Source organism: Etheostoma cragini, chromosome 19, assembly GCF_013103735.1.
Source record: "Etheostoma cragini isolate CJK2018 chromosome 19, CSU_Ecrag_1.0, whole genome shotgun sequence".
Taxonomy (NCBI): Eukaryota; Metazoa; Chordata; class Actinopteri; order Perciformes; family Percidae; genus Etheostoma; species Etheostoma cragini.
The window spans coordinates 6961119-6977951 of NC_048425.1; the positions used below are offsets into that span (position 1 = coordinate 6961119).

The window sequence follows — 16833 nt, forward strand, 5'->3', positions numbered from 1 at the left end:
CCCCCCCCCCCCCACACACACACACACTCTACCATTACCTCTGTACAACGCTCAGACAGGGACTGAGAGATGGGGAGGAAGGACTGAGACAGTGAGCAAGAGGCCTCCACTTTCATGACACGCTCGGTTACTGCGTAACTCAGGACACTGTTCAATAATGTTTCAGAGCAGGCTACACATATTGCCCACGTTAACCCGAAGGTCACCTAGGGAAAGCTGTAGTGTTTTTGTACTCGGGTAGATGTCCCCGTGTGTGAGTTTGTGTGCACTTGCCTTTGTGCTTTCGCTTTGCGGAGTCTAATCGGACTTCCTGCAGAGCCGGACTCTTGCTCACCTTGTCCTCTTTTCATACTGAGCAAACATGTGAATGAGGCCGGTGCGTTATTTTCTTCTTAGCTGTATGTGAAACACAGGTTTAGCAGGTTGCCATGTATTCTTGGTCCCCTGAGCTCCAAGCAAGCCTTTGTATAGCCTCCTCCATGTCCTTGTTATATCGTCTTCCTATTGTAAGTTTCAGAGTGAGAGAAAGACATGACCTTGTTGGCGCTGATGAAAAGGTCTTTGTTGGTTATTGTACTGTGATGGAGCCGATTCGGTTCTGTGTCTTTTTGGGGTGAGGAAAGTGACATCACAGCTAGCTTGGTTAGCCTTGATAGTGAAGTGACATCACAGCTAGCTTGCTTAGCCCTGTTAGTGAAGTAACATCACAGCTAGCTTGCTTAGCCCTGTTAGTGAAGGGACATCACAGCTAGCTTGGTTAGCCTTGTTAGTGAAGTGACATCACAGCTAGCTTGGTTAGCCCTGTTAGTGAAGTAACATCACAGCTAGCTTGGTCAGCCCTGTTAGTGAAGTGCTAGCTTGGTTAGCCCTGTTAGTGAAGTGACATCACAGCTAGCTTGGTTAGCCCTGTTAGTGAAGTAACTTCACAGCTAGCTTGGTTAGCCCTGTTAGTGAAGTGCTAGCTTGGTTAGCCCTGTTAGTGAAGTGACATCACAGCTAGCTTGGTTAGCCTTGCTAGTTGTGTCCTTGAAATCTAGTTAGCACATTACCACGAGTCCTACCGACTCATCCTTTTAAAGCATGGTCTCCTTACCCATGCCCCCTTTTTCCTAATTTCTCTAACACCCTGACCCAGAATCCCTTTCCAAAAACAAGGAGGACCCAACTCCCTAGCTGTCGTCAAACAATACCAAAAAAAAAAATTAAAAAAGGAAAACATAGTAGGTATAGTGACCCCCGGCCGTTTGGTTTCTCTTGTAGCCGTTTCGCCGAGTGACCTTCTCGGTGGTGAGCCAGCCCCAGGACCCTCACCAGCAGGGATCGCTGCAGAGCTGCTACGACAGTGGCCTGGACGAGTCGGAGACACCCAGCAGCAAGAGTTCATCGGGTCCCCGGCTGGGCGCCCTTCCCCTCCCCGAGGACAGCTACGAGAGGACAACGCCGGATGGCAGTGTCGGTGAGGCAGAGCACATGGAAAATGGTAGGGGCAAACACTAAAGAAGAATAAGCAAGCGTTGAGATACAGGAAACACACATGCACATACTGCCTAGAGCATTCACCACAGCAGAACGCCGGACGGTAGACAGTCTCAGAAACATACAAAAACAAGAGGAGGGTCTGTGCTTTTTGAACATTTGTTAGATATTTCTTTAGAGGATTTTTGGCTTCGATTTTGGTTAGTTTTGTAGTATGCCAGGTGTAATTTGGGGTTAAGGTTGTGATGTAGAAGTTGTTGCAACAAGCCCTTCCACAAATGTCATGTGAAAGCAAGGTGTGGGATTTATTATGAAACCTGTGATTCGGTTTCAGAAATAGCAGGCTTATTTGAGCAAAGGAGCTACACAAGGGAATTTATGTAACAGAAATATTTATTAAGATCAACACCTTTCAGACCGTCTTTCTCTCTTTTGTCCTCTCTCATTTCTTTACAATTCCAGTTTATTTTCATTTGTCATCTATGTTTCAACTGGCCTGAGGATAGATGTATAAGATCTGTGTGTGTTCTTTGAGATAAAGTAAAGGAGGAGTAACAGAGGGGGGTATTACGCAACTTGAATTGTTTAGAAGCTATATACATTTAGCTGCGGTACTTATTTGTAATGTGTCTTTGGCTTGAGGCCCATATGAAGGAGTTCATTGTTCTACTATTTGGAGATAGAGCTGTTCTTTTGGTTGTAATGTAAAAAACAGCCTAGAGAAAGTGAGTGGGAGAAGTGGAAAAAAGTGTATAGTAAAGAAAGTCCCAGGATACAGCACTGCATCTTCCCTTGCAGAACCTTCTTAAAGCAGCTAGTTTCCTACCAAGACCTAAATATGTGTGAGTGTGTGTGTCTGGGAGTGCAGTGAGAGATGGGGGTAATGGTCCCACTCATAGTCTAGGAGTCTGAGGCGATGCTTAACAAGGAGGAGCTGTCTTGAGAGTGTTAAGCCTAAGTGCAGAGGCTTCTCCACTGCAGCTTAGGATAAGGATATTCAAATGGCTCAAAGATTCAAATCCGGTCTTTTTTAGATAGAGCTGTTTTTGGAGATGATGTCTTGACTTGTCTCAGATCAGTGGTTTCAGTATAGTATTCCAATGTAGCCACAAGGTGAGGCCCAGACATCCTTTAAGGAGAGGGTAATATGACAAGTTATGGGTTTGCAATGACCGGCAAAGCGGACAGATGTGCACATCAAACAGGCAGTTACACAGGTGTCCACAGTGAGCTTTATCATATGTTTGCTTTAATGCAGATTTAAAGGGAATTTAACCACGTTAATATAAGATCATAGGGCTACCTTGTGGATACTCAAAATCATTTTCTTTAGACAACAGGCCCCCGTTTAATGGCCAAATTAGACCCAATTAAAAGATTAATTTCAATTTGGTCTCGGTTTAAAGTAATAGGACAGGGACAGCCAATGGCAGAGCATACAGTGAGATGAAAAGTGTGATCAGGCTGACAATCAAATCTACTTTAAGAACAAAAACATAAGTAGTGAAACACAATGGAATGTTGAACACCAAAGAAAAGCCTATGTATCATACAATGTTGTCCAATGTGAAATATTGTACAACTAGCACGCTGACCCAAAATACACGGTGGTATAATCCCCATCAATCCGGGTTTCAGCTCAGTGCGCATATGTTGTCAATTCTCCTTTTCCCATGGTTTCAGAGAGTACTACTGCAAAACACACTCGAGTTTTAGAGGAGATTTGTTGGAGGAACAGAGTCGAGGTCAATTCATGAATCAGTCTCCATCCAAGAGAAACAACAAGCTTTGCTGCTACTCGCTATCTTTGTGAGATCAGCTGAACTGGTGTGTGCATGGGTGTTTGCGTGTGTGTATGAGTGTGTGTGTAGATGGAAAGGCAGCTGTATGAGTGAGTGAGTGCATGCGAATATTGGCCTGTTTTTGTTCAACATATTGTTTTCAAAGCAACCTCTGAATAGTTTGCAGCACATTCATACAATTACAGTTTATAATAATAACCTGGAGTTAGGTAGGCAGCAGCGGGGTGATTTGAGACACTGTAATTGGTCTAGGTCCTGTCGTTCAATCAAAAACAGCTATTTGTTCCCGGTAATGTGTCCTTGAGGAAGACTCTGAGCCCCTGCTTGCTCACTTATGCTAGGTCACCATGGATAAGGGTATCAGCAAAATGCCTAAGTGTAAAGTAAATGCAATCATCAGAGGTTAGGGCAAATATTGGCAAAGTGCTTCAGCCTCTAGAGCGATGCTAACTACAGTCATTAGCACTCCCCCTTGTGTTGTAGCCAAAGCACACACACACACACCATCAGCACTGCTTTATTTGAAGCCCTAGCTCCTTTTATAAAATGAGGGAAGTTATGAGGAAAGAGGGAAAACAAAAGTTAGCAGATGGCTTGCAGTGGTGCTCAGTGTTGGCATGGGCATCATTAGCGACAGGTAATTGCAGGCATTTATGCGCATAATGCGACAGTTATTCGTGGTTTTTAAATTGTCCTGTAGACGAACAGAAGGAAGCAAGCAAAGAGGGAAGTGCGTGTGTGCGTGTCTGTGTGTGTAGATGAAAGCCATTGGTGTCAATTCAAGACTTTGCGGCCAGAGTGTCAGTTTGAGGATTTCTGTTTTCCATTCACAGTGTTACTGATTCATTATTTTTGATTGCCATTGCTTTGTGTCCGGAACAAAGGCCCGTGTCCCTGTTTGATTCCGTCCCTTTTCTGGCTTCTAACTTGCTTGTTGTTGATCGATGTTCGTACAATGTGCAGGAACAATCATCCTCCGCTGCAGCTGCTCTTCTGCCTTACACATATGAATGCACACACACCAACACATCCACACACACAGTTTGTTTTTCACTCTTGTGCCTCCCGCTCTCCATTTTTCCTTTCTCTCCGCCATGCACAGGTTTACCGAGGGACTGTGTTTACTTTTCCTCATCTCTTTCATCAAGGTCAGAATTCAAACTTTGTTATTTTCTATTGGTTAACTTCTTTCCATGGGGAGTGTCAAATAAAAAAATAAAAAATCCAAGACCGGGGAGTGCCGGGGTCATCGCGGGAATATGAACATTCTTGACCCAGTCCACTCCGCGCAAGCTATCACACAAAACTCCCCTGCAGTTTCCCCTTCACACACGTTGCTTTAGCAGAGTGTGAGACACGCTGCATATCTGCAACCTATGAGAATTCAGCTGCATCGTTATGTTTCTGACTTAGTAACATGGAACAGCGCACAAATAATAATAATTTGTAGTCTTTACAGCAAGAAAAACATTCAATTTACTAAAAATCTTGAGCTGGATAGTATCATAAAGTGCTCAGCAACGGCATTTGCTATGTTTCGCAAAGTCTTGATCTTTTTGATGCACAGCTGGGCCCCTCACTAATTCATAAGCTTACCCGGCGCTCATCAGATATTCATAAACGCTGAGTGTTTAGAGACAAACACCCGATTAGGCCGTTATGGATGTCAAAGAGCCCTTCCAGATGTACAGCGTTATCGGTGGGTCAAAGACTTTTTCCTCCATTATTGATCTTCACATCGCCAGGGGCGGGGGGTGCCAAGTGGATTTTTCAATTTTTTTACTGTGTGAGTTCAAGTACACCTGAAAATAGCATGCTTCCACTCTGGCCTTTCATCATGAGTGAGGTGTGTAAAGCGTTTTCATATAAAACCTCTGCGCAAATGTGAACAGCCCGCAGCACTGAAGATGTGGTATCATTGTCCATTACATCAGTGCAGCTACGCAGAGGGCTGTGCTTGTCGGTCACGCTGGCGAGGATTTATCCTATTTGATCCACAGCGTGAGTCATTATGTAGCGGCTTTTGATATAGAATAAAAAACGCTTATGCATAATTAGTACCTTTCACTTTTGATTTACCTCCTCAAATTCAACTTTGAGTTAATACAACTGTGCTGCTAAGTCTATGCACAGGTAACATAGAAGATTAATATTAATGGACAGAGCATGCGTGATGTCACCCATTGGTTTGTGGAGATCTGCTACGAGTCGTCACGTTTGCCGATGCGGGTGCCGCCATCCTGGTGGCGGGTGTGACGATTTTGGACGAGAGGGAGGAGATAGGGAGGAGGGAGGGAGGAGCCCTTACACCATGCGTTATGTTACACAAGTTCACTGGTAATCGCATCATAGACACGCCCCAAAACACCCCGTTTTATCACTGATTTTAAAATCAACAAGACTATACAAAATATACTATATATATACTATATATACTATTACAAAAATTAACATCATTATGTATTGCAGAACACTTAAAACTAGCGATTGAGACCATACATGTTATAAAAAGGTTTACTGAGGTGTAATAAATCAAGTGAGAAGTGGGGAACTCTCTCATGGACTTCTACAGAAACTGAGCTCCTTTTGCAACTGCATGTGTCGCCCCCTGCTGGAGTTCAGACAGAATGCAGGTTTAAGGGAATTCCGCATTTGCAGCTCTTGGTTGTACCGGATGCTTTGAGCATTAATATTAGCAGTCTATGACAGGTAAGCAAAGTATCCTATCTAGTGTGTGTAATGTAGAGGATCGAGTAAGAACCAGAAGAGTTTTAAAGAGGGACAATCTTGAAAACAAATTGGCTATTTCTGTTTATATTGTCGTGTTTATCTGCATATAGATAAATATTGGTCTACTCCACTTTTTCCTTACCACTACATCACTGAGTGCATCTCACAGAGGCTGAGGCGTGATTTCATTTACGCTGGCTGTTAAGACAGATAAATAGTGCAAATTTATTGTGGCCTGTAAGAGAGTAATAGCACGTCCTACTGGCTGCTAACGTTAGCATGCTTCCCACGTTTCTGGGGTTTGGCTGCCAGACAACCACCCTCCAACACATACACACACACACACCAGGCTCTCTATCCTGTCTCTCCCGCTGAAAAATCTTGGGGTACTACATCTGGATTACAAACATCATCATTTAGTGTTGGCTAACTGGCCCGATAGAGGAAGACAGACAAGTGGCACACCACAGCAGTTCAGTACAGAGTAGAGCTAGAGACACTGTCTGAGCCTTTGCTAACGTACAGAAGACCAACAGATTGACTGAAATGCACAATTTCACACAGAGAAATGAACCGACACATGTTCAGTTACATAAAAACACAAGCTTAAGCCACTGACACTCACTCCTCATTCAGCACAATGAGGGACTTCATCATTATCCAGCTCTGTGATGCACCTCACTAGATCACTTCACTCTTGTTGTTTCTCTCTATTTCCGAGGCTATGCCCCTTGGAATGCTGCTTAGCCTGGTTAATAATGTGTATGTGTGTGTGTGCGTCTGTGTGAAACTCTGTTCATTAGGCAAGCCAAATTGTAGGGCCAGATGGCAAAGTGAGTTTTTTTAATTAAAACCATTCATATTTCAAGAGCGGAGCGGCAGCAGCGCTGGTCTTAGGTCTGATTTCCCCCAACTTGGTGGAGGGATGGGAGTATCTGTGTGTTTTTGTGTGTCTTTGCGTGTGTGCTGTGCGCCCAACACCAACCAATGTAGCAAAAAATCACACAGCGGAAGGCACTCGTGCAATCAGTCGGCATGTCACACACGCTTCCCCCCCAGTCCCCCCCCCCCCCCGACTTCCCCGAAGACGCAAGTTCACAAACACTACAGTATTAATTAGGAAATTAAAAGCGGGACAGAAATGAAAGAAATAAGAATGAATTGTCGCACATAAAAAGTGCATAAAAGATGTGGACGAATGCAGCCAACTCCTCAGCAGTGTGTCTCTCATTCATTTCCATCTGTCCTTTACCCCCACACCCCTTATTTCTTTTCGTGATATCCTCAGGCTAGCCAACAGCAAGGGAGATCGAAAGAGCAAGAGGACCTGGTGAGATGATTGGAGGGAAAGCACTGAGGTAAAGCATGGCCAGGCAGAGTAAATGAGTAACACATTGCACACAAGCCTAGGAGTGGATCAAACGATGGGAGGTTGGCAAGTAACCAGGAGATAGAGAGAAAATTAACACCAACAAAAAAAAAAACATACAAGAGGGATAGAGAATGAGAAACAGAAGGGAAAAAGTGAGCGACGGGGTTACATGCGTGGAGAAGTTGCCAGCGGGGAGTGGCACCTGACAGAGAGATGATTGATCACTGCTCAGCCAGAGCAGGCAGGTATTCAAATCATACCCCAGTGTCACATTCACAGTACAGTCCTGTCTTCCTCTTTGTCTCTCCACATTAGCACATGTGGACTATGTAGCCCACCCAGTGCAGTCTTAAAGGATCAGTTCACTCAAAGGTTTGGGGGTAGCCACTACAGCGTTGAAATATTCAGCAGCCACATCTCTTTCCAGAAACTATATCCAGCTTACTGTGGGTCATTCACAGACCTCAGTGTTGACATTTCCCAATTGTAGCTATTTTATTAAAGAAAGAGTCCTAAGACAAGTGCTTGTTTTGTTGATTATCTCCAAAACTGTATAACCCTCCCAAGGGGTCACTAGATAAGTCTGAGCAGTTGCGAGATAATTAACAGGGTAGAACAGCCGTAAAAGAAATCATATTTCTTTAGCACATTGTTTCTTTTTAGATGTCCTCTTGTGAATTACTAATTCCACCTCTACTGCTTTTTTAGACATCCAAAAACAACCCAAAAGAGGTTGGAATCATGCAACCAGAATAAAGGAACAATTGATTTGGTGTGATTCCGGAAATGATATTCACGTCCATAATATTTGGAGGAGAGGTCGGAGGCAGATATTCCAATTTGGATGAACCAACCCTTTACATAAAAAAGTAATAGTGTAGGAGGAGGGCAGGGAACGAGGTAAAGGGGAACTTTGTTAAAAGTTGAAACAATCTTTGAAAACAAATGGGAGTAGCACTGGGATGGATGTTATGATGCTGATAGTACACTCACTGCAATATAGAAGTAAAAATAAATGAGAACTGACGGACGCACACACACACAAAAACACACACACACACACACACACACACAATAATGGAACTGTTGCTGTGGTGTTGTGTAACTAGAGGCAGGCTGACACCCACTCCTAACACAGATTAAAAAAGCCATTCTGCTGGCTTACAAACGTCGATACAAAGAGAAGCATCACACAGCCATTTGGTTTGAGAGAGTATAAAAGTGCAGACACTTCAGTCTGACTCTGCATGTACAGAATATGGGCAATTTTTACGCACAACAATGGCAGCAAATGTGTTTCAAATTGTTATTGTCGAGTCCATGCACTAAAAGGCCCACTCGAATAATGCAGCCTTGTTGTTTTCGGAAGGTATGCACGCGTTGATTTTTCACATCAAAGACAGCTGTACTTTAGCATCGTCTTCTACAATCTGTAGGCAGAGTTGATACAGCCAGAACTTGCAGGCGAAAGAGAAGGAGATCAGAATGATGTTTCATGGCACTGCAGCGACGTGACTTTACTTTCAATAAGGGCCTACAGTCATACACGCCGCCATGTGCATTTTGTGCCTTTTTAGAAGCAATGAAGCGGCGACTGACAATTTGGCTTTTCTCCAAATGGCACGCGTATTTCTTATGTTCAGACTAAAACACTTTCTCCGACAGCTGTTAATTTGGACAGCACCTCACTTTTTTTTTTGTTGGTCTACATACCTTTTTTTTCTTTCCCAACATCTCTCACAATATCATCCCTTCTTGGCTAGTCTACGTGTCAGTTTGTAGCGTTTGGTGGGGCGGTCTTCAATGAAGACAATTAAACAGCTCCAAGGCACTCAGCCAAATCCTCCTGTCCTCCACTCCCTCGTTCCCTCCCCCTTTCCTCCCAGACACTCTGTCTTCTGCTTGTCTCACCCCCCCCAACCCAACCCCAACCCAACCTCCTCCCTGGATCTTTCTCTCCTCCTCCTCCTCTTACCTCTCTTTCGTCACAATAAGCGGTTAGGATTCTGAGCATGATTGTAGAGAGGATGAGGTGAACAGGTTGTGCACAAAGGAACATCAGGTGTGCAGCACCGGGACACAGTGGGCACCATGTCTTTCCCAGTTGGGGGGCGGGAGTCTGTAGCATGGGATTGGGCTTGCTGCGAGGGATTCCAATACTACTACTCGCTGCTTGCAAGTGTTTTATTTTTTTGTACGATTTATGATTCTTGAACACGAGCTGAGCCTCCAAAGAAGATCGCTGCACAAGACAACTACACATATGTATGTACATATGTTGCAGCTGAGAGAATGTTCTTTTTCTCACTTTGGGGATTTTTTGAAAAAGCACAAACAAACAGAATTCAGAAAAACACATTCAGGTGTTAGCACACTCTGTAGGCCGACACCAAGCTGAGGCCGCTCATGCATTCATTGATGTATTTGCCAAACATACTATACTTTATGTGCAAACACTGTCTCTCACTACCTCCTCCTCATATCTAACAGTTGAGGCACATACACAAATCCATGCATGTAATAACTCTGCTGGAACTCATTTCTCCTGCTCAACACATTCTTTCCACGCGTCTGAGAAACTTACCGGCTATTTAACTGCGCACATAAGGAATGCATGCGGCGATTATGAAACACATCCCATTTATGTTAACTTTCAGTGAAAATACAAAAAGGTGAACATGTTTTACCAAACCCGACTCAACCAACTGGAAACAAACGTAACCTGCATTCAGACAACATGCGTGCATTCATTTCAGTGAAGGTCTGCCGATATTTTTGTGATTCTCACTGTGTGCGCTTCTGGTTGAATACGAGCAGTGACACTCTTTTTGACCTTTAAGGTAGGAATTCAAATTGTGTAAATCTTTCCGGATTTGTTTTTGCAAGAGCTGGGGCATCCATGTTCTAGGTCTTTTATCTGTTTATTATACACATTATGTATAGGTGGCATCTGGCCCAACCAGCAGCTTAACCTTTTCAATTCTGAGTTCACACTTTGCCTTTCAACCGCCCACGACTTTGTCCACATACACAGGTTTCAACTAGTGAAAAACGATACAAAATATATTTATTTTTTTAACTTTTGTTTTTGTAGCGTTCTTCTGCCACCCCGTCCGCGTTTACCCACGTGTGCCTATTTACAGAACAGCTTGCTGTGCCACGTCTCCAGCAGGCTTTGCTATGAACTGGCATTCCTTCTGGGAAGAGATTTTGTCAGGAAACTCCTCACTCTGCCAGCAGTGTCGGCTGCTACCACTAATTGATACCAATTAGGCCGTGTTATTTAGGAATTTGACATCATGTTCGCCTTTAATCGGGTTGGTTTGATGACTCAGAGACACAGCTAAATGCTGTAAAACTGTCAAAACACAGGCACCCAAATGCTTGGTTGTGGCAGGCATTATGTGGAAAACTAATGATAATATTAGTGTGTTGCTGGAGCCATGTGGGTTGAGACACACTGTGTGACATTCCTGCAACTGGGAAATCGGTCAAAGTCACTGTCCTCACTCTAGTGGCTTTAATATCAATAATGCAAAAAATAATAGTAAAATATTAATAATTATGATAATAATAATAATATTGTTGTAAAGAGCCTATGGACATCCTAAGTGTTTAATAATGTAGTTAATGTAAGTCAACACTTATAACTCCTTTAGAGACCTGAAAGTGCTGTTAAAGTAAATCAATACATATACATAGTATAAAGTCCATGTTTTTAACCAACTGAATTGTTTATTGTATATTGTATTGTAATATATGTAAGTCATATATCATCACAACATATAATTGCAACTGTGTTAGAATGCATTATTAACCATTTACTAACTGTTAGCACACCAGTCACAGATGCTTTAGATAGGAGATACAGGCCTAATTGTTGATGAATGCATTAATCAACACTTAGAATTGTCCTAACTGATGTTTTAAATCATTAATTGTCGAAAAAAAAGTGCTAGAGGAAATGTGTGTGTGTAATGAGGAATGCATGTATGTAAAGCTGTGTGTGTGTGTGTGTGCACATGCCTTTCACATGTGTATGGATCCGGAGATGCATCATACTCTCAGCGGACCAACGAAACTACCGCGGCCCACCAGAACTTATTTTTACTCCCTCTTTCTTGCCCGCTCAGCTCCTTCGCCTCATAAAAATAGATGAAGGCATGTAACAATGGAAGAAGGGGGTTATTTTTCTCCCTCCCTCCATTGCCTTCTCTCTCTCTTTGAGGACACAGTTAATATGACTCATATGAAGAAAGGGTGGGAAGTTAGGAGATGACGAGAGGGAGGGAAAGAGTTGAAATGAAAAGCTAACACGGTTTAGAGGAGGTGGCCTCCCCGTGGCAGAGCCGTGTTAGCGGTCTCCAAGGGGCACCCGCTGCGAACTTTAACTCCAGGGGATGGGTTTCATAACATTGCTTCACACTACCTGTCCAAACAGAAAGACATACAGACACATTAACAACCTCCATATGCAGCTGTGTACGCATGGTGCACCTACAGGGACAATATCCTCCTGAGTTTCTCTAGCTTAGGGATTTTATTATTTTGTCTCTTCTTATTTCATTTTTTCAGGGGGTTTTCAAGGCACCGTGGTCACGGACACAATTACTTAGGGTCATATATGCATTAGTGGGGAAAATAAAAATCCCCTCCTGAAGTAGACATTTGTGTATTTTTTTTTCTATGTCAGGGTGGGGTGAAAAAAAGGATACTCATTATTTTTCTTACGGTGAACAATCCTTCTACGGTTCTCTCAGCGGTCTCAAGGGAACAGTGGGTGAGGTTTTTGTCCAAGCGTTGACAGTGACTTAATGGCTTTTGCGAGGGACTTTTAACAAAGGCTGGTCCATTTAGTCCATCGAACCAGTTTCCCTGGAAACTGCGAGGCAAGAAATTCACGTAATGGTCAGCATTAGCACCATACATGTTTTATGAAGGCCTAGAGCTCACCCTACTTAAGAAAAACATTCGCTGAGCCATTCACACAGCCGTGAAATTGCCGTGGTGTGTGTGTGTGAGAAGGAGGAAATTGTGTATGTATGTATGTGTGTGTGTGTGTGTGTGTGTGTGTGTGTGTGTGTGTGTGTGTGCTGTTAATATTTGCGCTCTCCCTGGTTCTCTCTTGTGAATGCGAAGCTGATTTCTCATGCATTGTTGACCCATTTAAAAGCTTTAGCACTTTCGCTATTGTGCCGTCTCCCATAGCTGACGGTTTATTCCAATACATACAGCACCTGCATAAAGTAACATAAAGGAACAATCCAATGCATTTTGATGCTTTTTTTAAAGTACAGTCTGTTTCTTTGTTTCCTTAAAAACAATCTCCCTTGTTCTCTTTCTTTTCTTTTATCTATCCCCCTTTTGCGTATCTTGGACTGCAAGTATTTGAAGTTGAATGCATTGCAGCGGTGCATCGTAAAATAAAATCATTTTGGGGCACCACGCCCCAATTCCACCTCACGTTGAGATGAATATGCATTGGCACCCGGTAATCGAAAGTGCGGCGTCAACTTGAACCTTTGATTTGACAAATTTCACCTGAGTCTCTTTCCATCATAGGTGCAACCCTCCCTCTCTCTGGGTTGTTTGTAATTTCGGTGCACCTGGTCGCCAAAGCATGCATCAGCACATAGAGATCCCACCCCCATTCCGGTGTGGATTTATTGTTATTTTTTTTACCTCAAGGTCACAAAACAAGGGGCAGAAATGAATTATCCTCTCCTTTGTGTGCCATTCACCACGGCAGCTGTCTTTTCAAAGCCTATGAAATGCAGCAATCACCTTTCACAAAGCACCAGCTCAGCTATGCAGAGCTGTGATGACTGCGGCCCCTAAGAACAACTTCCTGTGAGGGATGATGAACGCCAAAGTGGCAGTCAAAAGCGTCCATTTGAACCACAATACAAAAGCGCCTGAGAGCTAAAACATATCAGCGGACACAATCAGAGCAAAGTAACACGATACCCAAAGCCAAACAATGCAGGTAAATGCGGTGGGGATTTGATGAGGGAAAGCCAGGTGAGTTGTTGTTTTTTTCCGTGGTGGGTGGGTGGAGGGGGTGTTACAAAAAGATTAACCCTTTGAACAAATGCAATAGAGGCACACCTGTTTCTGTACAATTGTGGCAAAGTGTGTGTTTCTTTGTCTGTTTCCTGCCCTTTTGTTTGCAGTCCCGCCTTCAGACTAATGGCTACCTAGAAGGCTAAAACAATGGCACTTATCTTGTCTGTAGCTCAAAGTAAGCCTCAGGCAACTACTTTAGCAGAGGCTGTGGGACCAGTCACTGGGGTGTCTCCACAGGGCACACGTGATTAGACTTAAGTGGAGGAAAAACAAATGAACAAGGAGAATCAAAGCATTGTTTAAAGGAAAAGAAAACCATCTAACCGTCCTATTTTTTTTTCTTCTTTGATTTTGTGACTTATTTTGCTGCATGTTGTCTCAGCTTTGGAGAAACCCTTCAACTTTTAACAGGCACAAGGAGTAAAAAAAAAAAAATGAATCAAGAAGACACAGACATGATGACAAAAGACACGCTTTCATTGGCCCCCACCACCTATAGCCTGACAAAACAGAGGATCCAAATCCAGAGGATGTACCCGCAAGTCCACCCACAATGGTCCCCCGAAACAACACACACACACACACAATCATGAGGCACACGTGTAGATACTTATGCGAGGGACCAGATTGATGTAAAAATCACTGTTATCTCTTCAAAAGAATGCCCTGAATTCAGCTTCTGGCAGCCTCGTCAAACATTGTATCGCCTACAACTCACCGCGAGTGAATGGATTTGTGTAGTTGTTGGAGGGATGCTACTGGAAAGAGGCTTGTATACATAAACAAGAAATAATCCTTTGTGCTGTAGGTGTAAGTGAAAGCTTAAGCATCCCGTTTGGACTGTTTTCACATTAACATTGTAGTGTTGTAGTGTCTTTGGTTGCACTAGGCGACTGTATTGTTCACTGCGAGTACACATGAGGCTGTAGGATGCAGAGACGCGCTGTTTAGCCCGCCTCCCACACACAATGTACGGCTTGGATTTGAAAATCTTCTGGAAGTGACAGATTGGGTTCACACACTGCACAGGGAAACAAGTTGCAGTCATTATCCAGTTATAGCTGTTATGATGAACTCGTTCTCAAGCTACTCTTTGGGTAGTTGTCTCAAATCAGGACTGACACACACACGCACACGGACACGCACACACACACACACACACACACACACACACACACACACAGTTTCTACATGAAAATAATCTTTCCAGACTTCTGTAGCATGCTTTTCATCTCTGCTTGAAGCTAGCAGCTTTTAGCGGTGTTAGTCGCTACGAGCATAACACCAAACAACCAAACTATTGGTGGTGTAGTTGCATTGTGGGTAATGGAGGCGCCAGGTTTGGACAAGAAGGAAGAATGTGTGGAGTAAAATAGACAAATATCTCTGTTTCTGCTGCATCAATATTAATCGCATGCATTGTGAGTCTGTGTTACAGGAGCGCAATGCTAAATGGGTGCTAGCACTAATAAACCTATGGATACTGGAACTAAACAGCAGGCATGATAAGAATTTCAATAATGAGCTAAATGTTTAGACAACCTGGGTAGAACCGAGTAGAGTCCGATTTGTACTGACAGGCATAAAGAGAGAGTGCAACGACGGTTCCATCACCACACACGTTGGGACTCTAAAGTCACACCAGGGCAACATAAATCATCTTAATCCCTGAGCGATTGCAGATGGAGCAAGGACACATGTACATGCATAGATACACACATTTAAAAAAACACACACACACACACACCTCACCTTGTTCCAAAACTCCCCAAATCACCATTCAAATCACTCATCTTTATTAAAAAAAAAAGGAGACTGCACTTCTTTTTAACGGCTCACAGGGTTTGAGCGAGGTTAAATCTCAATCAAAAACAGCCACAGATTTTAAGCAGCAAGAACAGATGGTTTCAGAGTGAAAATTGCATTTTCCAGACAGCTTTTGATTATTTGCTCTTTTCTCTCTTCCCACTTGCTATTGTTATTATTATTATTACTACCCCTGCTTTGGGTGATTTCATTTCGGTCTTAAAGGCATTATCTGGGCTTAAGACTCACTGACCAATTCCAAAAATGCTCCTGTCAGGACCTTCCAATACCGCCAAAGTCTTAATCCACCTCAATACATGCATGCAGTAATCCCCCTCTCCTCTTAAAAAGACCATAGCTGTTAACACTCATGTTTTTGGATCAACTCTGCGCGAAGACAAAGTAAAGTGTTTCCATAGCGTCAAAGGAGGAGCAATAGAGGGAAATGTAAGAGCAGGCTGCAGAGGAGTGAGAGTGTATACAGTGTATAAACAGATTTTTTCAAGAGAGACTGCAAGAATAAAGAGAGTGAGCTCCTTTTTGTGGTTTGGGCCTTTGATAGAAAGCCTGCAAGCCAAAGAGTTTATCCTCTGTCAGAGGTGATGATGGGAGCGAGGAAGGAGCGAGAGACGGCAAGCGCAAATGTGGGAGTGCGTTGACGAGATTGTGTTCTGTTCAAGGTGTTATGCAACCCAAGCAGACTCTTCCATTTCCTTGCGATTAATTGTGTCTGTGTGTGTTTGTGTGTGTGTGTGTGTGTATCCACACACTTACGCAGGAGATTGTGTCAGTTTAATCTGAAGTGCTGATGATGTGAATAGGGCGAAAAAATAATGAGAAACAAAGAATGCACAGTTAAAACCCAGAGAGCACTTCCCCCTAATGAAATGACACATTTCCATACACACTGTAAATTAAGCCTTACTCTCAGAAGCTGCTAGAGATAAAATACTAAAGAAATTGCTAAAATGGGCTTCTTACATACTGTATATCGTGAAACTAATTCCGAGAACAGGAGAAGGACATTAACATTAGATTCAGAGGACCGATCTGTACATTAAACGTCTGGGGCCCGAAATATAGGCCAAAATAAGAAAAGCTTTCCCACTATTGCAAGTATGAAATCACATGATTTATGTGTTATGTGAATGTGTTCCCCCCCTAAAAAAATAGGCAGCAGGACTAATCCACAACACATTGCTTCAAATCATGCAAAAGGCAAATGTTCACAGCCCAACCAGTGACACCAGGGTTTGGATTTTGGTGCGTGATGTGTGTGTGTTTATGAGTGTGTAGACTGTAAAGGTCCACTGGACAGGGCTCCCTTTACTCACCGTGACAGGCAGAGAGCTGTAAAGAAATTGCACCAAGTCTCTTCTGATACTCAGAAGCAATGTTTTCACAGCTGCCTCACGTTCGCTCTCCTCCAGTTCCCCACTGTGTGTGTGTGTATAGGCGTGTGAAGGCCTTTTTTACCCATTTTGAGCAGAACCGAAAAACAAAAAGTAGGTGCCAACTGTTTGAGGCGCAGAGAGACAGATATGAGAGGGTCCTTCTTTGTTCCATAACCCCCCCCCCCCC

General features: G+C 43.3%; 1 protein-coding gene across 7 annotated transcripts in view; it reads left to right on the forward strand.

Annotated features, from left to right (window-relative positions):
* pcdh7b (protocadherin 7b) overlaps positions 1 to 16833 on the forward strand; it is a 104142-nt gene that overhangs the window by 48421 nt on the left and 38888 nt on the right. For 3 of the 7 annotated variants that reach the window (XM_034901341.1, XM_034901337.1, XM_034901334.1), the window contains exon 2: positions 1261 to 1480. The exons of 2 other annotated variants lie outside the window; for them this stretch is intronic. In XM_034901341.1, the coding sequence (XP_034757232.1) occupies positions 1261 to 1480 (220 nt within the window). The remainder of the gene's footprint in view (positions 1 to 1260; positions 1481 to 16833) is intronic. 2 more of the 7 variants (XM_034901335.1, XM_034901339.1) reach the window with 1 other exon arrangement.